This window comes from Perca fluviatilis, chromosome 7, assembly GCF_010015445.1.
Source record: "Perca fluviatilis chromosome 7, GENO_Pfluv_1.0, whole genome shotgun sequence".
Classification (NCBI taxonomy): Eukaryota; Metazoa; Chordata; class Actinopteri; order Perciformes; family Percidae; genus Perca; species Perca fluviatilis.
The window spans coordinates 20,015,977-20,040,735 of record NC_053118.1 but is presented as its reverse complement, the minus strand read 5'-3'; the positions used below and the strand labels follow the sequence as shown (position 1 = coordinate 20,040,735).

At 40.7% G+C, this 24,759-nt stretch overlaps 4 protein-coding genes across 7 annotated transcripts in view; all 4 read left to right on the top strand.

The window, feature by feature from the left end:
• The window catches only part of kif13a (kinesin family member 13A), a 35,712-nt gene extending 31,602 nt beyond the window's left edge, over positions 1-4,110 (top strand). The window contains exons 39-40 of one of the 2 annotated variants that reach the window (XM_039805530.1): positions 802-1,963; positions 2,439-4,110. In XM_039805530.1, coding sequence (XP_039661464.1) covers positions 802-1,963; positions 2,439-2,572 — 1,296 coding nt within the window. In that variant the 3' untranslated portion in view covers positions 2,573-4,110. Of the gene's footprint in view, positions 1-798; positions 1,964-2,438 lie in introns of both variants that reach the window. The other variant, XM_039805529.1, reaches the window with a different exon arrangement.
• A 1,641-nt stretch (positions 4,111-5,751) lies between these two features.
• rbm24b (RNA binding motif protein 24b) lies at positions 5,752-11,267 on the top strand. 2 transcript variants are annotated; one of them, XM_039805527.1, is made up of 4 exons: positions 5,752-6,167; positions 6,492-6,663; positions 6,829-6,883; positions 9,667-11,267. In XM_039805527.1, exons 1-4 carry the CDS (start codon positions 5,997-5,999, stop codon positions 10,025-10,027), a joined length of 759 nt encoding a protein of 252 aa, XP_039661461.1. In that variant the 5' UTR covers positions 5,752-5,996; the 3' UTR covers positions 10,028-11,267. The 2 variants fall into 2 exon arrangements, with proteins under 2 accessions (XP_039661461.1, XP_039661462.1); XM_039805528.1 differs by having other exon boundaries at positions 5,755-6,167; positions 6,492-6,615.
• Positions 11,268-15,492: 4,225 nt separating this feature from the next.
• On the top strand, positions 15,493-21,622 carry grinab (glutamate receptor, ionotropic, N-methyl D-aspartate-associated protein 1b (glutamate binding)). 2 transcript variants are annotated; one of them, XM_039806939.1, is made up of 7 exons: positions 15,493-15,679; positions 17,351-17,719; positions 17,815-17,918; positions 18,904-19,104; positions 19,527-19,655; positions 19,752-19,895; positions 20,857-21,009. In XM_039806939.1, the coding sequence occupies exons 2-7, from the start codon at positions 17,380-17,382 to the stop codon at positions 21,007-21,009; spliced, it is 1,071 nt and encodes a 356-aa protein (XP_039662873.1). In that variant the 5' UTR covers positions 15,493-15,679; positions 17,351-17,379. The 2 variants fall into 2 exon arrangements, with proteins under 2 accessions (XP_039662873.1, XP_039662874.1); XM_039806940.1 differs by lacking the exon at positions 15,493-15,679 and having other exon boundaries at positions 17,380-17,719; positions 20,857-21,622.
• Positions 21,623-21,717: 95 nt separating this feature from the next.
• Positions 21,718-24,721, top strand: LOC120562965 (speriolin-like protein). The gene is made up of 4 exons (XM_039806941.1): positions 21,718-21,949; positions 22,835-23,035; positions 23,121-23,245; positions 24,319-24,721. The coding sequence occupies exons 1-4, from the start codon at positions 21,787-21,789 to the stop codon at positions 24,649-24,651; spliced, it is 822 nt and encodes a 273-aa protein (XP_039662875.1). The 5' UTR covers positions 21,718-21,786; the 3' UTR covers positions 24,652-24,721.
• The last annotated feature ends 38 nt before the right edge of the window (positions 24,722-24,759 follow it).

The window sequence follows — 24,759 nt, the reverse complement described above, 5'->3', positions numbered from 1 at the left end:
ACCTCAACTTTGCATTGCACCATGTAGTGCCCATTTTTGATTGTAGTTTTTGATGTCTTAACACGTGATAAAACCCCTCCTGCTCCATACACTGGACTCACCACATTTTATACATATACATTTATGATGGTGTAGAGAAGGGAAAACTGTTATTTGCTGTATAGAAAAAGAGACAACTGACTTTTTTTTCTTCAGTATGTTAATATTTAGGTTTCAGAAAAGTTGATGACAACTGTTACAGTGTTGTCAAGATAATATTGTACGAATGAGTACAATATGATGTAATTATAGCCCTAATAATTATTATTTTTCACAGGTCTAATTTATTTTGGAGCACCCATATTTTGCGCTTCCCTCACATTATTATATATACCTCTCTCAACTCTCAATATCACCAGTTCCTTGAGACCATTAGGTTTACGTTGTCTCATGGTCTTTTCTCTGCAGTGTCTGCAGTGAAAAACTCAGAAGAACTGTAGAATTTGTGGCAGTAGCACACTGCCATGTTAAGTAACAGTAACAGTAACAGTTGCTCAACAATAATGTGTAAACCCACACATGGGTACAATAGTACAGCAGCAAACCCCTAAAGCAAGGTTAAGAAAAAAAAAAGAAAATGTGCTACATTATTCATACACTATGCTCAAGCTCCATTACCACATTCCATCACGCCATTTTTCGTTGTCTTCATTCACTTAAAAATAGTGTTTATATAGGCTAATGTTCAGGCTACAGGCTACAGCTGACATCATGTCTGGTGGGATGTGTCTTTTGTCCTGCCGCTCTTGTTTTGGTCAGCAGGACTCTGAGGACGAGGAGACAGGTGTGGACATGGCTCTGAATCTCAATCAGGGCCCTCAGGACCACAGCAGCTTCCAGCCTTACATCCCAGAGGACTTTGCCAACTTTGAGATCTACAATGCCAATCTGGAGAACCAGGAGGGGTTTCTATCATCCCAGTCTGACTTGAAGGGAAGCCGGTGTGGAGGTGGGAGCGGAGAGAAAGAGGTGCCCCGAAGCCCCACGGCCAGCAGTTGCACTAGTGGCTACTTTTCACACAGTGCCTCCAACGCTACGCTGTCTGACATGCCTTTCAGTGCCAGTGAGAGCTCTGACCAGCTCAGCTGTCCTTCCAGAGACCCGCATGACTCTCTCGGCTGCCCTGCTGGAAGAGGCTGCACCCAAACCAAAAGTGTCTCTGCAGGAAGTGACGCCCAGCAGACTCCTCTCTCAGAAGGTGGGGTTCAAGAGCTGCTCATCCACTCTGGCTCCTCGCCTGTCAGAGACAAGCAACAAACACTTCCTCTGCCTCACAACTTTGTTCTCAGTGCCAGCCAGGAGTTCACTGACTTTAAAGGGGCAGATGACAGTGGTGGAGACAGTGATTTAGCACATTTTACAGAGGGATGGGAGAAGGAGTGTTTGGAGAAAGAAACATGTGACACTGGTAATCAACGCTCCTCTGATCTCTCTGGTATTATTAACTCATCTGTTCCTGAAGACACTTCAACTACTACATGCAACTGTCCAAATAATACAGGCTCTGTTAGTGTAGCTGTGTCCTGCCCAAACACAACTGTAGTTTGCACTTCAGCGAGTACCCCAGTATCTGTGCCTGACAAAGTTCCAGCTCCATCTTCAGCATCCCCATCCCCAGTCACACCTTTATCTACATCCCCATCCTCGGCCCCGATTCCGCGAGCAGGAGGAGAACCTCCGATCGAGGAGCCGGCCCAGGGAGATCTGCCCCACGGGAGTCCCTGTCCCAGCCCAAACCCCAGCAGCGCAGAGCCCTCAGGAGATTCCAGCGGAGATGAGAGCACCCCTGTAGCTCAGCTTCCTGACTGGATGGCCCCAGGGGAGCAGGTGTGGGTGGGGAAGAGGAGAGGAACAGTCCACTATGTCGGAGGGGTGGAGTTTGCTAAAGGGATCTGGATCGGTGTGAAGCTTGACATGGCAGTGGGTAAGTCCTTTTAAAAAAAACAAGAACTAATACCTATATATATATATATATATACACTTTTTGCTTGAAATATGTTGAGGTCATTTAGAAATAGTGTCGTAATGACATAGTTTGTCCACCAGAGAGCGCCTTTAAACATTCCACTCAGTACATATGTTGGTCACAATTCTCTAATAACTATATTTTAGGGATCCTCATAAAAAAAAAAAATGTAAAATGTAAAAAAACAAATATCAACCATTATTACACCAGCTTAACCCACGACGGGGCCATGGATAAAAGGCTATGGGCCTGCAGGCTTTTTTCCATGGGTATCAGCCTCAAAAGTCCAGGATTGCTCAGGCTCCACTGTTTAACGTAAATAGCATGGAATGCTTTTTCCCTTGTGTATGAGAGGTCCACATAGTTTAAATGTCCAGAACTACAAATAATCCACAATTATTCTACATATCTGTTACGATTGATCTTCCTATAGGTAAGCACAACGGGACTGTCCAGGGCAGGGTGTACTTCCGCTGCCCCCCAGGTCACGGTGTGTTTGTGAAGCCATCTCGTCTCACCAGAGGACCGCCCTCCATGGACACAGAACCACAGACTCTCATCAGATAGGACCCAAAGAAGGGCCACCTTTCTGAGGAATGACAGGGACCCGAGGGTGGTCCTCAGATCTAGTGCCTAAAGGTTAAACCGCAAGCTGACTTCAGCATGGCTCCTCTCAGTGTGATGGAGATGCTGATGTATTCTTTGGGTGTGTCTGCTTTCCTAAAACATATCTGACCTGTGCATTTAACAAAGGTTTATCCTAATTACTGTTCACTGAAAATTCACTATGCACATATCTGAGTTTTCTATACGGTGATATTTTTGATAGAGAACTTCACTTTCAACTGGTAGTCCATATGGAAATATTACCCACATACATTTTCTTGCATTGGTTTCTGAACATTATATATAATATTTTTATAAGACAATGCATCCTCCCTGAGGCTCATAGTGGAGTAATTTGGAATATGAAGATTAAGAATGTACTACTGTTAATAAAATTGATATTTACATCAATATGATCTGTCAGGGGTAACCAAAGAACTACGGTTCCATATCTGCTGTTACAAGTATTGTGTTGTTTTTATAATGTGCGTATGTGGAGGTAAACACTACATACCTATGTGTCCAAGTAAAGCTTAGTGCCATGTCTCTAGGAGTAATGCCACATACCCTGAACGGAGGACAAATCTGCTAAACCTGAGTTGCTTTCAGTGTTTGACTGCAGTTATCATGTTAAATTATCCTGTTGAAGTACTGTAACACTGTGGAGGAAATAATCCCCATTCAGCATGAGACTGTTGCTGTTTGAATGCTTGCACTGGAAAGGATTCTTGGAGAGTTCGCCGACTGTCTTCCATATTGGACTGATGAGATATTGTCTAACTGAAGTGACTGAGAAACCATGTGTCATCACTTTAATCTGCGGAACAAAGCAGCTAGGCTTTAACCAAGGCCTGGATGCACTGATGCCTTAATGCCTTCTTTTAATAAAGGCAGGCACATAAACCCCAGAGCTGACCCCAGGCTACTCAATGAACTCCATAACAAGTTGACTGAGTTTTAAACTAACTGTATGGACCTGAAACCTGTGTATGTATATCATAATGCCCAGAGGCATTCAAAATGCTACCCAGCCTCGCTGACTGACTAAATCCCTTTTTAACTGATTGTCCATCTGCATTTTATATGTAACTGCCTGATATATAATACTACATGTTAAAAGGTACTCAATAATGCATTTTTTTCACATGGAGGGTTGAATGAATGGGTGATGGAAGGTATCAGGTTACAGAACACGGCGCAAAAAGTAGTTTAGTTATGAAGAAGAGCTGTCCTATGAACTTATATTTTTATGGAAGTGGTGAACTGTGGAACTGACTAGAAATAGTTGTATATCCAAGCTGTAATCAAGTAAATGAAACAAACCCAAGACCTTACTTAAAAGAAGAGAACAAAGCTGCTCTCCCTCATAAGGAGTTGTAAATAGAAATGTATTTGAACATAGTATTTACACTATTATAATGTACAGAATTGTATTTATAATGTATCGCAAACTGTTTTAATTGGTACAAAATGTTCTAGAATAGAACATTTACAATCAGTGTACTGTGTTGACTCTTTATTTGGCTCATTCAAGCTCACTGCATTTGTACAATTTACTGTTTTAGTAGTAGTTTTAGTAGTTTGTCTATCTCACTGATAAACATGTTTCCGTTACATGTCTAATGACTCAGTCTAAACTCAATTATTTTCAAATCTTCTCTAATCTTACTTTTTTTCTGCTGAGAGGTTGTATTCTTAGGTCCTTTTTAAAGTTGGGTGTGATAGTGCAGGAGAACAGCATGACTATCAGTTTTATGTTTTTAGTTCCTGTCCTTTCTTGTGTTGCAGTGTATTCAGAAAAATCCAGAAAATATCCTTATGCCCTAATGGGACCTTTAATTATAAGTCCATATCTAAAGCGTGCAGAAAGAGGGAATAGTTCTGCAGTGGATTTTGCTCCCACTGAAATTTGCTCGTACATTCTCGAAAAACAATTATTTTGTATATTTAGCCAAAAATATCCTACCTTAAATTATGTTATAACAGATTGTGTTTTAGAAGAAAATGTGCAGAAATCCCCATGGTGTGTGTTGCTTTAGTCAAGCACTGTACACAACATTACCATCACAGTGGGGTGTGATTCTTTACTACATCCCTTAGATGAGACGTCAACAGTGATGTGTGCTCCACCTTCTGGCTTCTCATGTCTCCTGTCACTGGCAAGGTAAACAACACAAACATGAGATGTATAATAAGAACAGATGTGGTACTAAATTGAAAGCCTGTTATTGTTTAAATTCTTGACCCACTATTAGTGGCAATCAAACATTGCCAAAATGTGTGGTGCTTCCAAGTTGTCTCATAATTAGGCCAGTGTTGCCTAAGATGTCACATTTGAGTTAACTTAATTAAAGCGCCCCCATGGGTTCAACTGGTGTATTTTTTCTAAACTTGTGTTATATTACACAAATGAAAATTCATGTGTCAGCAATGGATGGACACAACTCCATATCAACATCTAGGTCACAGATACTGCTTAAGTATGTAATGTGCTGATTAATTAATGGGCAGCTGGGGATTTGTTAAGATTTTTATAAGGTTTGTAAATCATCCCTGAATTCACAACAGTTTTTTTAAGGAAAATAAAATAGATTATAGAGCAGTATTATACAGCAGGCTATTGAACAAGAGACTTGTTATGCTGGCTACCATTGAGGACACTGAGGTTCTGTCCTTGATATTTATTCTGGGCATTTGTGGGTTTTAGCCTCGGATAGTTACATTGTAGAGTTAAAATCAAACAAACAATGAGTATTTTTATAAAAGGCTGATTTTTAGTATGTTTACACTCAGTTAATTTAATATTTGACAACTTTTAGCCCAAAGACATACATAGGGATTTAGTATTTCCCACCAGAATCGTATTCTTGGTAGTGTGGGGGGCTTTGAAAAAGTATTTAGACATTTGTGTTGGGGAATAAAATGTAAATGATCATATACATTGAAATTGTAAAGGTTAAAAACTCCATTTTTGGCACCTGGTCAAAAATGTCAAGGGGGTCAGGGGAGTATATCTGACAAAATAACATTGCAATCCATCTAGTTTTAAAGCTTACGTCTTCTCAAACTTGCCTTGGCCAATATCTCTTTCTCTGTGATGATTGGGACCAACTTTATGAGGCAGACCAGTAGGCAGACTGAGCACCGGGGTGGTGGTCTGGATCTGGGTGGAGTTAAGTTTCTGTGTCACACACTGACAACTGGGAAACCTCCCGCACCAAACTAACAGGTGTCTTCCTTCTCCTTCAGAGCCACAGTCACATCACCGGGGGGCTGCCTGTCCGCGCCGCACACTCTCTCCCTTTAACTCAACTCATCTCAACGCTGTTCTACTTTATCTGAACTTAACTACTTCCAGGAAAGCGCTTTAAACACATATCTCCAAATGATGCACTCGGCACAGAAAGACACCACGTTCACCAAGATCTTTGTGGGAGGTCTCCCTTATCACACAACGGACTCAAGTCTCAGGAAATATTTCGAAGTGTTTGGAGACATCGAGGAGGCTGTTGTCATCACCGATCGGCAGACGGGGAAATCCAGAGGTTATGGATTTGTAAGTAACAACTTGTTGACTACTAGTTGTCATTTTTAAAGTTGCTTGTACACGTGCAGAATCGGCGGTCATTTGATCCAGTATCGGCACCTGTAGACTGTAGCCTACATGTTTCCTGTTCTGTGTGACAGTCAGCCAGCTTAGAAATAGCTCATGTAGCAGAACCCTTAGTCACCTTTAGTCAAATATAACCTGACCACACTGAGATTGACCTTAAAAACAAACTATCCATAATTTGTGCGTCCCACCTAATCAATGTGACCAAACTGTAGGCCTAGGAAGAAATCTCCATGAGGTCAATGGAAAATGTGCTGTTTCCTTCAGGTGACCATGGCAGACCGGGCCTCTGCTGACAGAGCCTGCAAGGACCCCAACCCCATAATAGACGGCAGGAAAGCCAATGTGAACCTGGCATACCTGGGGGCCAAGCCCAGGGTCATACAGCCAGGTGAGGGACTGGACTACAGCTTTATTTCCCAACTTCAAGATAATCAAGGTGGCATACAAGGGCAGCAGCCCAAATATCTTTACACTCACATACAGGCACTGTGAAGTAGTCTTGATGTTTGGATAATGAAAGTTTACACTTTATTCAAAATCATCTCCATTGCATTTAAAAAAGCGTCAGTACTTCAAACTAAAGTGTGTGTTTTCATTCTAGGATTTGCATTCGGTATGCCTCAGATCCATCCAGCATTCATCCAAAGGCCTTATGGGTATGTTACGCTGCAGAAATGACATTTCTTTCATAAAATCTGTCTGTTTAAAATGACATTTATCTGTCTTTTATGGTCTTCTATAATGTGTTTTTATTGTTGTGAAAGTGTCATTTATCACTGCCTCCACTTATTAAATCCTGAATGGGGACATGTGAGCGTGGATGTGTGCTCTTCTGCTTGGTGTTGACTGTGAAGGAAGTGATCATTTGTCCCCAGCCACTGCAGGACTTGACTTCATGTTGTCTCTCTCTGATCTGACAGGGTCGGTAACGGTTAAAATAGCTGATGAAGGGACATGATGATTTGAGGAATAGCTGAGTCTGCATTGGGCAGAGCGCTAAAGTGTTACCTGTATACTCTGACATACTCAAACGAACTGAAATGGTGACTAGATGCATGGAAGTCTTTTTTTCCCAGTTTTCCATAGTACATAGATTGGTGTGTGCCTTGTTTTCAGTATGATGTGGTGTTCAGCTTAACTGTGTGCTTATTTCTACTGCGGTGGAGGGTGGGGAGGTGTGAAGGAGGTGGTTGTTGTTTGCAGACTTTGTGAGTTTGGATAGGGAGTTATAACTCTGCAACGGGGTGTTGATTCTTTTCCCTTTTTAATAATTGATTTGTGCTTTAGCCTGTGGTTTCTTTTTTTCCCCCCCAGTTTCATGTTAACATTAAGTTGATGGTGTTTTGTTGTCAAAAGGGGGCTGATGATCACTCACACAGTGTGTTCATTTGAAAATCGATCCCCCACAACAAAACAAACACTGGCTTGCATGTGGGAGTTCTGTTTCCTTACCCATGATGCTGTGTTTTTTTTTTTATTAACCCATTGCTTTCACTTGTAGCTTACATCTGCAGGTACATGATGCTGAGCATTTGTATTATTTTTTTACTTTTCCTCATCACTCCAGCGGCTGTCATTTAACAATCAAATTAAAATGTGCAGGGGGAATGAAAACAAACAACGTGTTATCACCACAAGATAGCACAGAAGAATATGTCCAACTGCCCCCATGTTGGTACTCTATCAGGAAAGCTAATGTATAAAACTATTTTTAGATGTTAACTAACTATATATGTGATTATGGATTCATTATTTAGCTTTGTAATAAACCAAAAAAGCCAGACGTGTGTATATGTGTGTATATATATATATATATATATATATATATATATATATTTTCAGATGTTCACTGCACTATAGGTTGGAGACAGAGATCTTAGTCGGTCTCTTACACAGCAGCTGTTTGCTACAGTGATCTCCAAGGCCTCTCAAATTCAGATGGAAAATGGGAGTCACTGAGCAGCGCTGTTAATAATGTATGGCACAGACAGGGCCGCTCAGCTGTGGACAACAGGTGGGCCGAGCCATGTGCCCATGAAGTCTTTTGGTTATGTGCTGGGGATTACCCATGTGTCCTGGTGATTTACAAAGCACCTTTATTTAGCTCTCGACGTGCAGGACCACAAAATGTTCCTCCCATCTCTTTCAACTGAGATGGTTTAAGTCAGCTGTGCCCTTTTAGCGTGTGAACTGTTGATATTAAAACAAGGTCATATCACAAATAAAGGGTATGTTGGTTCCTATCTTGGCAAGTTGGAAATTATACACGTAGTTTGATTTGTCATGTTTGACACAAGAATTGTAACATATTCTAGTACAAAACAGTTAGCTCTTGTTTACAGCAGTGGATCTAGCATTCCACTTTGTAACTTTGACCAGCCAGGACACCTTTTAGTCTGATAATAAAGAAGTAAATTATGGAAAGTCACTGAGACAGTCGAGTGGCATTTACGACCATTACAGTTGACGAGTGCCCTGCCATGTGTTACTGAAGGAGAAGATCAGCTTGTCCTTTGGAGATGACAAGGGGAGCAAAAATAGCATGCTTCCAGCCTCCCTTGTCAGTCAAGCTGGTCTGTGTATGTTTGTGTGGGGTGTCCGTCTGTAAGAGGGGGAGGGGACACTTTTCTATGGCCAGATATAACAGTTTCACACCTGCTCCGCAATATATTTACTGAGGGTGACTTTAACACAAGTTTAAAGTGGGGCCAAATTTACCCAGATACCCAGGCTTGTATTTATCCATTTATACCCTGGTCTATATACAGAATGTTGCTCTTCCAATGGAGAGCTCCTACCTAATCTACTCTTCAACAATTTCCCCCTTTTAAAATAGTAAAATACATTTATTTTTTTAAGCAAATAAACACAACAGGGCCTCTGCAGAACCTAATGCAAGAAAGCACCCACTTAATGTTGGTTAACTCGGTAGCTTAATTGCAATTTATTGCATTTTAAAGAAACCAAAAGCCTCTTTTTATGCCCTATTTGTTTGTGTTTAAGAACCTATTAACATGTGTGGGCATGCCTGTATGTGTGGTGTTGGTGTGACCGTATGTGGACAGAATAATGTCCACTTCTCTTCCTGATATGTTGTGGTGTTGTGCGATAAGCTCGCATTTTGTCAAATACTGTTTTCAGTGAAACATTGGGTGCAGAGCTGGGCTGTGTCTTCTTTAAATGCCTTACTGTGTTTCAGATCAGATGCTTTTTGAAATTAAAAGCTGCGCTTGTGTTTCTTTGTGGTTTTGCTGCTTCCTTAACTTTTCATTTCTAGGTAGGGTTTTCAGTTGTTAATGAATGGATTTGCTGTGTTCTGAGAACTGGATTGACAGTTTTTGAGGGGCCTGCTTTTCAGTTTTCCAGAATTTAGTTTCTGCGTTGAAAAGATGACTTCCTGTGGCTCTGTTCTGACCCTGTGCGTCTTTGTGTCCTACAGACTCCCTGCCCACTACGTCTACCCTCAGGCCTTTGTCCAACCCAGCATGATGATCCCTCATGTACAGCCTTCTGCTGCTACAGCAACAGCTGCTGCTGCCACTTCTCCATACCTTGACTATACTGGAGCGGCGTATGCCCAGTACTCTGCGGCTGCTGCCACTGCTGCCGCCGCCGCTGCTGCATACGAGCAGTATCCGTACGCAGCCTCCCCAGCACCAACAAGCTACATGACTACAGCAGGGTATGGATACGCTGTCCAGCAGCCACTCGCCACTGCTGCCACCCCAGGAGCTGCGGCGGCTGCTGCCGCCTTCAGCCAGTACCAACCTCAGCAGCTCCAGACAGATCGCATGCAGTAAAACCATGAAAACTACCTTAAAGGAGGAAAGCAGAGGTTGTCACCTCCTCCCATGAAGAGGGCAAAGCTATAAGATGGGAAGCCTGTAGGGGCTGAATGATAGTTGTCACTCCCAGGTTTTAACTTAGCAGTCCTTCTACCAAAGAGCCTGAAGAAAATAACCTTAAAATGTGGAGAGAAATTAGTAATTACTGTATATTTTATTCAAGTGAGAGCAGTATTTTGTCACTATTGAATATATATGAATATTTAATATTTATTCAACAGTAAAATATTTAATGTTAATTGAAGTAGACTCACTGGACCTAATGTCAACCATTGCTGAATTTTGTATGTAAATATTGCAGTGGAATTTGTATAAATGTCCAATTGCAGTCACGTCTTATGATCAGATTTCTTCCTCACTTCTGTGAAAACAAACCCAAACACATATGAGAACAGTATGTCACGTCATCATGCAGTTTTCAGTATTTCATAGTTTTGGACCAGTATTTAGTTTGGTAAAGCTATGCAGACATTGATATAGAAGTTAGTGTTTTGTTAACATTTTTCTCTTTTTTTATAACTGTTTGGTGTGAGATAGATTAGTCATTGTCAACTAGTTCCCTTTTTTAAAATGCATTTCTTGATAGCTGGTAAGACAAAATGCTGAAATTACAGCTGAAGCTGGTAAAAGCACTCAGCTTTCTTCCCTTTTAAATTGCACCTCAAGTAAACTCAGCATAAGGGAAGAAACATTGATGAATGTGAATCTTTCTTTTGACGACATTTTTCATAATGTGCCTTTTAAATTATGCTATTTATGTATTTATTATGGAGCCTTACAGAAATAAACCCTTTATTATGTGTCCATATGTTAGTATGAAGCCTACTATAGAACATGTCCACATGTGCTGCTGCATAATGATCAAAAGCATTTGTTGAATGTTTAAACTTGGCTTAACAAGAGGATACACTGTGTATAAAGAACAAAAGATGAGTGTAAAGGTAGCAATAAGTCCAACGCATTTTCTGTTTTCTGTAGATTTAATGTCTCAAATCTGTTGCTTTTTATACTTGACCAGTTTGATAAAAGACAGTGTGAGAACTGTTAACTTTTTAAAATTTTTACATTTGATGTCCTTAGACATAAAATGTTTTCCAATGCAAGGGCATCACCTGTTTCACCTTGCATTTTGTAATGCATGACTCAAAATATTGCAAACATTTAATATGTGAAATAAAAGGAAATTTACCTTCAACTTTTTATTCTTTTGTGTTGATGTCGGTTTTGCTCACAGCCTTTAATTTGTTTGTTTGTTTGATGGTTTCAGTTGTGGATAAAAACTAACCGATGGCAAAATAATGCATGTGTACATGTTAACAACTGCCTTTAGTGTTCAGTTACTGTATGTGCTGTCTTTGTGCAGTGCTGCAGCATAAGTGTTTATCTTAGTCCCACTACAAGGTGGACCATAGCTATTATTTGATAGTCATATAATCTGTTTGACTTTTATTAACATCTCTCAGCAAGAAATAGTCTAATTGCGTAACTAATTTCAAGATAGAAACTAAAGTGGCAAGATGCATCTCCGGGGACCTGTATCACTAACTAATATTGGATTACACATTTTTGGAAATGGATCTTCACTTGAAACACTGCTGAATAATTTGATGCTTGCCTCTGTTTACATGTTAAATCAATCTTAGATGTTTGCGTAACATGAATCCGGCCTGCAATGACTCCAAAATAGTAAGTAGGTGAAGTCCCTTTTCCCACATTACACAACCATTAGTTGAAAGAAGTTGTTTGCCAGATTCCCTCAGGCTGACCAAATGAAATAAATAAAAAACCTCAAAATAACCAAACCTTTTGCAATATGTTTGTATACATTATGATAAATTATTAAAAAATGTAATTTGATACTGCAATATCTTTGCTCTCCTGTGGCTGAGCAGAAAAAAACAGCTGAAATGCACACTCCCCTCTCGGGCCTATGGTTGTTTGAGATTACACGGTCCATTCACTGTTTTGTTCACCTGTTTACAATCCTTCCCTACAGTCCAGACCACTTATGTTTCTGTACAGCTGTGAAGGAACTTGTGATGTGACCTGGGGTACGACAGAGGAGCAGGCAGGCAGCTGCAGAGTCTGGAATAACCAGACTGTTTGTTCCAATAAAACAAATTCCGTTTTGTGAGTCTCCCTGGTTGCCCTCTTAGGTTCACAAAAGCTGGGGCCTCCTGACACCTGCTGGTTCTTTATCGCCAAGCATTAAGCAGCTAAGCAGTGGTGGAATCAGAATCAGCTTTAATGGCCAAGTAAGTGTGAACACTGTGATGCTCTCATTAATAATTTTTAAAACCAAACTTAAAGTGTGGCTTAAAGCAAACCAGTCTTGTAACCATTAAGTGACTATTTCACTTTTGCTTGTATTTGTTCATTTTTGCATTGTTTCTCTTTTTCTGTTTTTTGGATTTGTATGTTGTCATTTCTGTATTTATGTAATTTGTCTGGGGACTACAGATGTAAATTAGCCCTGTGGCTATATTCCGGCGTGTTTACGTCTGTTTTTGTTGTTTCAATGCAGATGTTCATTAATGTGCATTGTCCCTATCAAATAAAGGATTAATAATAATACATACACAGAAAGAGACATACAGCTAATAACAAGGACAACAAAGCTGAACAAGGTAAACATAATGATTTTACTACTATGCACAGATACACATTTGTATATTAAAAAGTGTATATACATATATACATGCATACATATACAGATGTACATACATACACACATGTAAACAGACAGCTCTATGAGGATTGTAAACAGTGTGACAGTAGCAGAGGGCAATGCTAAACTGCAAATAGTGCTAAAATAAATAAAAAAATATGAATATAACAGGTTGCTTATATATCTGAGGTAGGTAGGTATGAGAGTTTACACAGTGTAAAATTGATCCTTACACTATGGACTGGTGTTAAGTGATATCATAGTGACAGCCTGTGAGAAGAAACGGTTCTTGTGTCTGGTTGTTTTGGTGAACAGTGTTCTGTAGTGCCTACCAGAGAGGAGAAGCTGAAACAGGTTGTGTCCAGGGTGTGATGGTACTGTAGTGATGCCTCCTGCCTGTTTCCTGGATGGAGGGTAGGTTGGTACCAATGAATTTCTCTGCAGTCCTGACTGTCTGTTTCTGTCCTGTTTGGTGGCCGATCCAAACCACACAGTGATGGACGTGCAGAGGACAGACTGGATGATTGCAAAGTAAAATTGTATCAGCAGTTCCTGAGCCAGTGCAGGAAGTACATCCTCTGCTGGGTGTTTTTCCTGATGGTGTTGATGTTGGAAATCCACTTCAGGTCCTGTGAGATTGTGTATCCCAGAAACCTGAAGGATTCCACAACAACCACAGTATTGTGAGTATGAGTATGGTGATGGGGGGCTCTCCCTTAAGACCACTGTCATCGCCACAGTTTTGAGAGCGTTCAGCTCCAGGTTGTTCTGACCACACCAGAGGGCTAGCTGTTTAACCTCTGTCCCAGAGGATGCTGATGACTGTTGTGTCGTCTGCAAATGTAAGGAGTTTAACAACAACCAACTGTTGTTGGTGTAGAGGAAGAAGAGCAGTGGGGAGAGCACAAATCCCTGTGGGTGCCAGTACTGATGGTCCAGAAGCTAAATTACATTTTTCCCAGCCTCACCGGTTCACTGTCTGCCAGGAAGTTGTGATTCACTGACAGGTGGGGGCTGATATAGTAAGCTGGGTAAGTTTGGAGCAGAGGGTTTCTGGGATGGTGTTAAACACTGAGCTGAAATCCACAAACGGGATCCTCACGTATGTCCCTGGGGAGTCGAGGTATTGCAGGATGTAGTTCAGTTCCATGTTGACTGCATCATCCACTGACCTGTTTGCCCGGTAAGCAATCTGCAGGGGGTGGAGTAGGGGTCCTGTGATGTCCTTCAGGTGGCTCAACATCAGTCTCTCGAAGGATTTCATGACCACAGACGTCAGGGCGACAGGCCTGTAATCATTTAATCCTGTGATGTTGGATTTTTTGGGGGCCGGGAAGATGGGGGAACATTTGAAGCAGGAGAGGACTTCACACAGTTCAGTGATCTGTTGAAGATCTTTGTGAATATGGAAGCCAGCTGGTCAGCACAGACTTTTAGGAAGGAGGGAGACATGCCGTCTGGGCCTGGTGCTTCCTGATCTTTGAAAATGTTTTCACAACTTTCTCTCAAGTGGGTGTAACTCTACAATTGAATTCAAGTCAGGATACTTTATTGGCATGACACATTTTATATTATTAGCCTATATGATATTATTATACTAGGATTTTATTACTATTATTTGTAAAGTAACCAGTAACTGAAGCTGTCATATAGACTTGTTGTAGTGAAGTAGTGAAGTAAAAAGTAGTGGAGAAAAAGTATAAAGTGGCATTAAATGGAAATACTCAAGTAAAATACAAGCACTTCAAAATTGCACTTTAATACAATTAGTACAGTGCTTTAGTGAATGCACTTTCCAGATACTTTACACCACTGCAGATAAGATCCTTTCTGAACTCTTCGCTTAGGCCAGGGATCTTCAACAGGGGGTCCGGGACCCCTAAGGGGTCCCCAGAGTCACTGCAGGGGGGCCTCCAAATTATTGTTAATCTTTAAAAGTTTTTTTTTATGTCTTAACATGAAACCAACATATTATTAGCAAACATCCCCACTGATGATAGGCTTACTAGCCTATAGGTAGTCACTAAGGTAGCCATCCAGAGATACAGTTAATCCTAAGGATTCACTGTGCCACATGTATGTGTAACTTATAAAATCATGCCGACAATTATTATTTGAATTGCTTAGTATTCTATGCACTAAAAAGTTATGTAAAGGCTTTAGGCCGCCCTACACTTTATTGTAGGCCCAGTTTAATATGCAACTCCATTTTATACAATATTAGCCTAGTAGTAGGGGTCCCTGCTCCGTCTCTCTTTCAGTTAAGCGGTCCTTGGCTTAAAAACGTTGAAGACTCCTGGTTTAGGGTATAGGCCTATGTGGCAATTTTCTACAGGAAGTTATGCGCACTTTACTTTCGATTTTAGGCTACTGACGCAATTCAAGCAATTCCCGCAGACGGGTTTCCCGACGCGTTTATGTCATTTCGGAGTTTTCTGAATCTGACTGTCCGGCTTGTAAAAAGCGTTCACGTAAACATACCAGTCGCAGGCTATATAACTGATATAGTCAGACTTTTCTAAAAGCTCCAACGTTATTGCCGAAAAAATATGGAAGTGTCTAAAAAAAACAAGCAAACATGGCTGTCTTATCTCAGCCAATTGAGTCGCTCAATGTAGCCTAATTAAACCCACATTTAGTGGACATAATTCTATATTGTTAATTAACATTATTTTCCACACGTCCAACTCTGTCTCATACCGTGATTGTCCGAAGAAAGTGAACCCTCCCGGTTTGCATCGTTGAGTTTCCCATCCCTACCAACCATCTCCTGAACGCAACATTCCGCATCCTGGGGGCGAGATGTAACCCACAGTTTACAGGCAGCAACAGTCTATGGCAGCAACATAAAAAATCCAAGTGGGACAGAACCTGCGAAATACTACCAGAAATATTTTTGGAGGGGTCTAGCTGGGATTGAACATTTGATTACAGGCAATGTAAGTAGCTCCGCAATACTTTAATATCCGGACTTTGATGATCTTTGTTGCCTTTCAGTTGTCCAGTCGTATTGGCTAACGCTAACGTTTGGTAAAAAAAAACATGGCCATCTTGTACGATTTATACCCAAACGTAACTCATTCTTTATCACATTATTAGTTATTTTTGTGCCTTAAAGCAAATATCCCGCTGTTATGTGGGCTAAATGACCGTTTCTTGCCTAAAAGGGATTTATGTGGCCTACATTTAGCAAACCTCGGGAGTCAGTCCCCGTGGAAACTCGGGGAAATTGAAATGCTGTTCACTGACATCAAACCCGGAGCTGAAACCTTCGTTTAACCCTCAAAGTAGTGCGACTTTAGTGGTAAAACTACACAGTATGGACAACGCATGTAAATACCATTGACATATATATATATATATAAATACTTGTTATAATTAAGTTGTCGGTCATTATGGTATATACCGGAAGTGAGCATCGTCTTGTCGGTGACGTTACAACGTTATCGCGCTGTGGACTCGGTCAACCGTGATTGAATAACAAGAATATTCAATATAAAAATAAATCTCTGTATTTTGGAAAGTGGGTTGATAATGGTATTGTATTGGTAAAACAACTCCTTAGTGCTGATGGACAGTTACTAACGTATAATGAATTCCTCTCCAAATTCCGGTTACAGTCACGCCAAGAGAATATATGCAGTATAGTTTTGGATGCTGTGCCAAGGAATGTGCTGCAACTTCTTAGAGGTTCAGTAATTGAAATTTCAATAATCAATCCGTTTAATAGTGGTATATTCCTTGGGGGAGTTGACATATCAATAATAAATGTTCAAATAAACACATCAGGAATTATATAAGATCTAACTCTGCCTTCAGGAAGATTATTTTGGGCTTCACTTTATGGAGAAATGAATTGGCAGAAAATCAGGTTAATTGGAGACAAATTCTGTCTTAATAACCAAGTTAAGAGGTTTCCTTCAAAATCTTGTGTAAAATATATCCAGCAAAAAAGACAAAAGATATTCAAACTTGATATTGAATATTCTTGCACTTTCTGTAAACTAGAAGAAGAAACAATCTGTCAGTTGTTCTTTCACTGTATGTATACTAGAATATTTTGGGTTGATGGTCAACATCTAATAAGCAGGAAAACCAGGCAATCAATTCAATTTTAAGGATAAATGCATTATTATTATTTGATTTGAAGGCAATGAGGTGGATTAAGACATTGTCTACAGTTAATCTTGTTATTGGGAAAATTCCACATTCACAGGAAGAAGTGGGCGGACTCCAAACCAAACTTTGAACACTTATCAAGAACTGCACCAATACAGCAACACATAAATAGACATTAAGAATAAGAAGGCAATTAAGACATATTTTGTGTTTGATAAATTTCTAGAGTACAGGTGATAGATTTAATATGTATTACATTTTCTATTACCTTTTTTATTATTTTTTCTTAACATATTTTCTCTGTATATGCACTTCTGGTATTGACTTTTTGTGTGTGTACATACTGGTGATGTACCTATGTTCTTTAGATAAAAAATAAAAATGTCAACCGGGATTATCTAAACAGCGCTGTTTATTTGATGAACCTTTTCATGTGACTTCTCCTTTTTGTTTTATTCTGTTCCATCTATCCCAATAATCAAACACTCCAGCGGGTCTGTGCTCCCGATCCAAGCCAGAGATGACCACCGAGAAGACTGCATACGCTCCCGTGGAGGGCGTACCCTCTCCACCCTCGCTTCCTGGGCAGCCAGCGTTTCCGGTCACATTTGACATGAATATGCCAGGCCCAAACATGTTCGGAGCGCCTGCACCTGCTGGTTTCCCTGCACCTGCTGGTTTCCCTGCTGCTGGTGGTTTCCCTCCTCCAGGTGGTTTCCCTTTCCCTCCACCGACTGCTTTTGGACCGGGCGTCCCTGGAGCTTTCGGAATGAATCCTCAAGGCGGCTCCGGATTTGGAGCCAACCCTTCTTCCTCCCCATACTCTCCACCAGGCCAGGGCTTTAATGGCAACTTCAGCGGTTAGTGTTTTCTTGTTGCATCTTTTCTAAATATATGGAATTACATTCGTAGTGTAATGTAATCAATTTGATGTTTTTGGTTGGTGCCACTGCAGATGACGTTTACCATAGCGAAGAGGACCCACCACCCTTTCATGAGAATCAGGACTTTGATTTTGGGTTAGATAACAAGACCATAAGAAGAGCCTTCATTCGAAAGGTAAGGAGAGAGTGTAGTGGAAGAAAAGGTCACATTATTATGGCTGGGTGTATGAGGCCATCATAGGAAGTGTTGCAAATCAATGCACGGGACTAGCCTGGGTAAATCCTGACGAACTTCCGGCAAATTTGAGATTTGCTCTGCAAGTCAGTCTGGCGAAGAGCCCATTCAAACACATTTCCAATGTCCCCAAAATCGAGGCACCAATCACAACCGTTGAGGCGGGCTTCACGCGACGACGATAGCGCAGCGATGGCGAGCAGCTTTTTGTTTACATTCAACATGACGGCACCCGAATCACAGCGTCACCCGGGTCGTTGGTCTGATTGGTTGAAGGACTATCCAATGCGTCCAGAGGCATTTGAGCGGCGTCCGTTGGTTATGCCCCTTTGGAAAGGAACTGACAATGAACCTTTCCCAGACCCACTCTTCTACAACTGAGAAGGGTCTGGTGTTAACCAGGCTAGCGTGGGACAGCTTTTTGACATAATTGTATTTAAAAAAAAATTTAAATATGAATTATCATCAATGCAATGAAGTACCTTTTTATGTAAATTTACTGGATTTATCAACAACTGCCATACCTGTTTTAGGAATAAAAAATGTTTGTAAATGTATTTATCTGAATCTACATATGGATTTAATGCAAAAAATATATGTAGTGATAAACAAGCACAAGATACATGTATGTCAAGTAAAGCATGATCTTTTAATTTAAAATTTTTTTTTTTTAAAAAGTCCTGGATTTTGCACCAAAAATAATTATTGCTGTCTCACGATACTTTCCACGAAATTTCATTGAAATTACATTTTTGACATATCTTGCTGACAAACAAACACAAGCTAAAACATAATCTCTGTTTTTGGAGTTAATCATGTCCTTTGATACAACTTGAGATCCATCTTTAAAAAAAAAAAAAAAAAAGCATTCTTTGTTAAAAATATTATCTGTGTCTGCTGCCTAATAATCCATTCTTCTCTCCAGGTTTTCTTGGTGTTGACTGCTCAGCTGATGGTGACATTTGCCTTTGTGGCTGTTTTCACCTTCGTGGATGAAATCAAGACGTTTGTCATGGTGAACGCCTGGACGTACCTGGTGTCCTATGTCATATTCTTTGTGTCGGTTTGTGTGATCAGCTGCTGTGGAAGCGTTCGCCGAAGACATCCTTGGAACCTGGTTGCATTAGTAAGCCCGTTTTTTTTTTTTTTTTTTTCTTTCTTTTTCAAAATGGAAGACAGAGAGGGAAGAAGGTACAGCTCAGAAAGTACTGTGTTGTCTGATCTGGATGATTGAATCATCATTGTGTAGGCCTTCTCGTTTATGAATCATACAACTGCCTTGGAAAAAAAACATTTTTCCTATTATTAATTGAATTGGATAAACATGTATTTTGAGGCGGTATAGTGAGAGATGAGACTGCTTACTTTCTGTGAAGATGAGATTTTGTATTTATAAAAGTTTACACAGATTAAATTCAGATTGAGTCTCAAAAATCCCTGTTTTGTAACTACAATATGATAAATGATTTTTCTATTTCCTATTTATGCCATAAAACTTCACGCAAACACATGCAGCATGGCTGATGTATTTGTGTTTCTTGTTTTCAGTCCGTCCTGACCCTCAGTATGTCCTACATGGTGGGAATGATCGCCAGCTTCCATGACACTGACACGGTGGTCATGGCAGTGGGCATCACGGCAGTTGTGTGCTTCACAGTGGTCATCTTCTCTCTGCAGGTTTGTATGCGACCGTGCCTTCCTCTTGTATGCATGTCACGTACATTGTTCATACTCGGATGTGACCTTAATGTCTCTCTTGGCCTCCTCCCACAGACCAAGTACGACTTCACTTCCTGTTACGGTGTGCTTTTCGTCTGTTTAATTGTCCTGATCATCTTCGGCTTCCTCTGCATCTTCATCCGTGACAGGATTCTGCACATTGTGTATGCTGGCCTGGGAGCTTTGCTCTTCACCTGTGTGAGTACTTAGACCAACAGTTGTCTTCCAGCTTTACTGTATATGATGATGGTGCTGTAGGAGTAGCATGAAATCTCAGTCACCCCTGTCTGGTTTAACACAACTGGAATTATGCATTTTTGCATTATAATACAACAACGCTAGTGTTGCTATAGATTAAAGGCAAGGTATCTGATTGGTCATAGTCTAGCATTGCCAGACCTTCCTCCACAGCACTCCGGAGGAAGGTCTGGCTAATCCACACAACATTCCGGGATAGGAGAAAAACGTGCTCTGGTTTATTAGCATTTCTTTAAACCAAGCACAAACGTCTTGGGCGGTTTGTGTTTTGGTGGATCATCTGCTCGTGGAAAAGTTGTTTTAGTCGTGCAACAGAAATCTGATTGGACAGATAGTCTAGCTAGCTGTCTGGATTTACCCTGCGACCGGAGTTTAGAATGCCAACACAAAGAAAGCAGAAGGTGAGTGACATCCGGCTGAAAATGAAGGACATCCGGCGGATCTTCCGGCGGCACCGGAGCAATCCCCTAAATTCAATTCAATTCAATTTTATTTATAGTATCAAATCATAACAGAGTAGGTCTAGACCACACTCTATAAATTCCAAAACCCCAACAATTACAGTAATTTCATTACATTACAACATTACATTTAAAAAGGTTCAACAGTGTCCCATTAATCTGGAAAGTCAACAAAACATGCTGTCAACAGTCTTCAAGAAATAACCCGCTATGAAAACAGTTGACTGTTGGGTGTCCTGGTAGACCTAATGGTTAGGGAGACCACGTTTTGATTACACTGATGATGGCTTCCAGCTGAAATGTGTTCAGTTTTGCCCACAATGAATATGATTACTTCAAGGTATGAATTAAATACCTGTCAGATTTTGTGAGTTACGTGTTTCACTAATGATAGAAAAAGACAAATATTGAATCCATTGTGCATGTCTTCTATGGTACAGTTCTTGGCGGTGGATACACAGCTGCTGCTCGGCAACAAGGAACTGTCCCTGAGTCCAGAAGAATACATCTTTGCTGCTCTTAACCTGTACACAGACATCATCAACATCTTCCTCTATATTCTTGCTATCTTTGGAAGGGCAAGGGGGAGCTGAGCAGGAGGAACAACAGGTAGAAATTCTGACAGAAATTTGCTTTTAGTTCATGGATAGACGAGTGAGTTGGTTTTCATTTAGTCTTGTGATGTGCATTGATCGCATAGTTTGAGAATATTTTGCTTCACCCAGTATAAATGTTGTTTTTTGATAATATATAGATTGTCTATGTTGTAGTTTTGGGGAAGTGTTATGACGTCTTGTACAATACTCTACTTTGATTTAGAAATTGATATCTCATGGCTTATGAAATCTTTTAACTCTATAAAGATTTGACACTAGCTTTTTTCAGGGCTTTCAGCAGTCTTCATCCGCAGAAGGAGTTCGATCAGTTGTCATGGAGATTAATCTGTTGACATGCGAGCTCAGGTAGCCCTTGCACTTTTAGGAATAAAAAAAGTGCAGTGCATGAAAGCATAGCAACTGCTGAACTTGCATGTTAACAGATCCATCACCATGGCAACCGAGCAAACTACATGAGCTGGTGAAGACTGTGATATGGTGGAAATCCCTAGACGAAGCTAGTGAGCAGATCCTGTTTTTTTTTTGTCAAACTACTATGTCCAAGGTAAAGAATAAACTTTAATGCTGTGCATAAATGTTCTTTTCTAAACCTGATCTCTGTCGTTTGTATTGAGTGAAAGAATCCTGACGGAATCGCATCACAGAACTCTGCTCTGTTGTGATTTGATATATATAATATATATATACGATTCTGTCAGCGTCCAGAAGGTTTTAGGTGTTTTGTGGCTCAGCTGTGAAACCAGGAGCCCCATAATGGACCTGGAGCAAACCATTAATGGCTTGCTTTCAAAAAATGAACAACTTGAACAGGAAAATAATCTGTTGAAGTCCGTGTTTAGCGTAGTCCAGGAAAACGCAGACCTGTGGAGAGCCAGGATGCAGGGCTTCAACAGTGACTCTCTCGAGGAATTGCCAGGTATTGTAACTGTATGCGGCCACTAGATGGCAGCCACGGTGCAGTTTAGATTAGTCAGGGCAGTGGCAAAATTATTAGAATAGAAACCCCTATAAGCTGAGGTCAGTGTTGGAGTTCTGGTTGCCCTTGTTTTTTTGTTAAAGCAGAGTAATGGTACAGTAAAGTGTAAGCATGTGCAAGTGTAGTAAATACTTAGTTTATTTCTAGAGCACATTTAAACAGTTTAAGAAAAATCACAATCAATGTAAGCAACAGTCTCCATATTCCTATATAACAAATATTCCTCTAACGTTAAATCTTTCTAAGACTTCAGGGTAAATTCACAATTATAGAAAGTGTTAAAATTTCTTTTTACCACATTTTTACAAATGAGTAATAATTACATTCTTTAAAGAGCATTTTCATGAGGTTGCAAATTAAGTACATGACTTCACACTAATACACAAGAAAAGATAAAGGGACAATTAAAGTTAAATCAGGTTAAAAAAATACTCCAATAAATTCAGGGTACGTTCTCTGATGAAGGTTTTAACAAGATTGAAAAGCTGTTCCTGACTCAGCAAGCCTTATTCCTTCAGGCAGATCGTTTCAGAGCCTCGTTGTCCTGAGTGCAAAAGCTCTTTTTCTTCAGGTATTAAGCTGTGACTCTGGAACAGACAAAAGCCTTGTAATGGGACTAAAAGATCAGGAAAGACCCAGCCCACAAAGAGGCCTCACATTAATCAAAAATATCTAAAAATCGATCCTAAAACATACTGGGAGCCAGTGGAAAGAGGCTAAAACAGATGTGTACAGTCTGTAGCTAGTCAATACCAGCAAGTGAAAAGGCTGTTGGAGTGAGGAAGCATGTAAGGTTTCTGTGTCATCAGTTTTACTCATTCCCAGGAAGGCACCCATCCAGTCTGTGGCAAAACACCTCTGAGAGACAATTCAGAAAAGACTTGCAACAAACCAGATTAATACACGACCAACGAACCTCATCCCCTGTCGACTTCAAGTCTTTCCTCCAAAGCTCGGTGCTCGCAGATACAAGTGAGAAAGCAGAGATTCAAAGCTGCCAGGCTGATTTGCCTTTTGAGGTCAAAGGTGAGAGCGATGCCAGACATGCAGACATTTTAGAGCAGTAACAAAAAGAAACAGATTATTTTTTAAATGTATTTTTTCACCGCAGGTCCATACAGGCTACTGGGAGAGATTGCATACCAACTTGATAGGAGGATTCTGTCCCATGTCTTCCAGAGCCACAGGAGGCTTTATGGTTTCACACTGCTCAATTTTCCTGAAAAAATTAGAGAGGTCAGAAAGGAAGACTTGTATTTATTTATCTACAAAAAACTGGTTGTGTGACTTTTCATTGCACAAATAAGAGATCAAATCTGAACAACTATAGCCTGGATGCCAGCCGAACTTAGCCCCGCCCACAAAATTCGAGGTCGGGAAGTTCGGTCTGGAGTCGCCATTGACATATATATAGTGATATATATATAAGTATAAGGGAGTCGCTCCGTTGAGAAGCAATTATTGCCCGAACAGGATCTGTTCGGACCAATCAGATTGTCGGACAGATGTTCAACAGTAACAGAATCAACCACGTCACCAAAGAACGCTTGGGTTGAATTTGTTTACAACAGGTGGCTGCCGCTGGAGAATTGAGATGTGTAGATCCCACCATCGCGTCTGTTACAGACGATATCGACAGCGCATTCATTTTAAAATCCTCAGCAGAGGAGCCTCAACAACTGCCCGAAAGCACGGTAGCGTTATATGGTGGAGCGAGATAGAGAGAGACTGAAGAGAGAGAGCGTTATATGGTAGCTAGAGAGACTGGAGAGAGGTAGCGCCGGCGCTAGAACAATGCCGTGAATCAGAGAAATAAAACGTGTTTTCGCCGATCCATCTCTAGAAATGCAACTGTAGCGAGCATGTCACTATCACTAACGTTATCCACATTTATATTTACAAGAAACAAATGATATATCCAGCTTCAAAAAAGTCTAAAAGTCGGAAGTTAGAACGAATGCATTGTGCAAAGAGTGGTTGCTATGGAGACGATACACAGTGTTGAGTTCTGTTGACAGTTGAGTTGAGTTCCGTTGCTCTGATTGGTTGGAGGTCTATCCAATGAATGCAGAGGCATTTTTTTTCCTGGTTCGGTTGGAACCTGGAACCTTAATATATATGTCAATGCCTGGAACACGCCCCATAATTACAGCCCAATGGAGCGGTTTCAGACTCACATTCTGACTAGAATCTGAGTAGGACCACGTCAGGCTAGAACAACTAGTCCCATTAGCAGTATATTTAAAAAAATAAATAAAAAAAACACACAAAATATAAATCAGAAGGATGCCTTTCTTCCTCTTTTGCAGGTATCCACACACCCTCTGACAGGCAAGGTAGATGAAGGCTATCAGCTTCATCTCACTCAGAGGTATGCTGACCTCATGGAGAGGTTGAACCAGCTCGGGTATAAATTAAAACTTCACCCTTCTTTCACTGAATTTATTGTTAACGCCTATGGGATCCTGAAGGAGAGGCCTGGCGAAAACAGCACGCAGACAATTGACTACAATAATTCAGATTTCCTGAGAAAGAGGATAATGACCACTGCACCGAGAAAACTTCAGAGGGACCTGCTCCTTGTGCTCACCTGCCTCTGCGACATGGCCGAGAAGGATGGAAGGCCTCTCCTTCTCTGGTAGACATGACTGTATGAGACCAGCAAAACGTATACTGTCTACAAATTGGAAATAAACACTGATAAATGTTGTGCTGCTATGATTTTGTGCACACAATAAAACCTGCCATTC

Bases quoted from the DNA above. Each gene is read 5' to 3' on its own strand.
- rbm24b (XM_039805527.1), top strand. From the start codon at position 5,997: ATGATGCACTCGGCACAGAAAGACACCACGTTCACCAAGATCTTTGTG. The intron at 6,168-6,491 runs GTAAGTAACAAC...TGTTTCCTTCAG, and splicing joins AATCCAGAGGTTATGGATTT to GTGACCATGGCAGACCGGGC. The intron at 6,664-6,828 runs GTGGCATACAAG...TTTTCATTCTAG, and splicing joins CCAACTTCAAGATAATCAAG to GATTTGCATTCGGTATGCCT.
- grinab (XM_039806940.1), top strand. From the start codon at position 17,380: ATGACCACCGAGAAGACTGCATACGCTCCCGTGGAGGGCGTACCCTCT. The intron at 19,105-19,526 runs GTAAGCCCGTTT...TCTTGTTTTCAG, and splicing joins CTTGGAACCTGGTTGCATTA to TCCGTCCTGACCCTCAGTAT. The intron at 19,656-19,751 runs GTTTGTATGCGA...CTCCTCCCACAG, and splicing joins TGGTCATCTTCTCTCTGCAG to ACCAAGTACGACTTCACTTC.
- LOC120562965 (XM_039806941.1), top strand. From the start codon at position 21,787: ATGGACCTGGAGCAAACCATTAATGGCTTGCTTTCAAAAAATGAACAA. The intron at 21,950-22,834 runs GTATTGTAACTG...ACTCATTCCCAG, and splicing joins CTCTCTCGAGGAATTGCCAG to GAAGGCACCCATCCAGTCTG. The intron at 23,036-23,120 runs GTGAGAGCGATG...TTTTCACCGCAG, and splicing joins TTTGCCTTTTGAGGTCAAAG to GTCCATACAGGCTACTGGGA.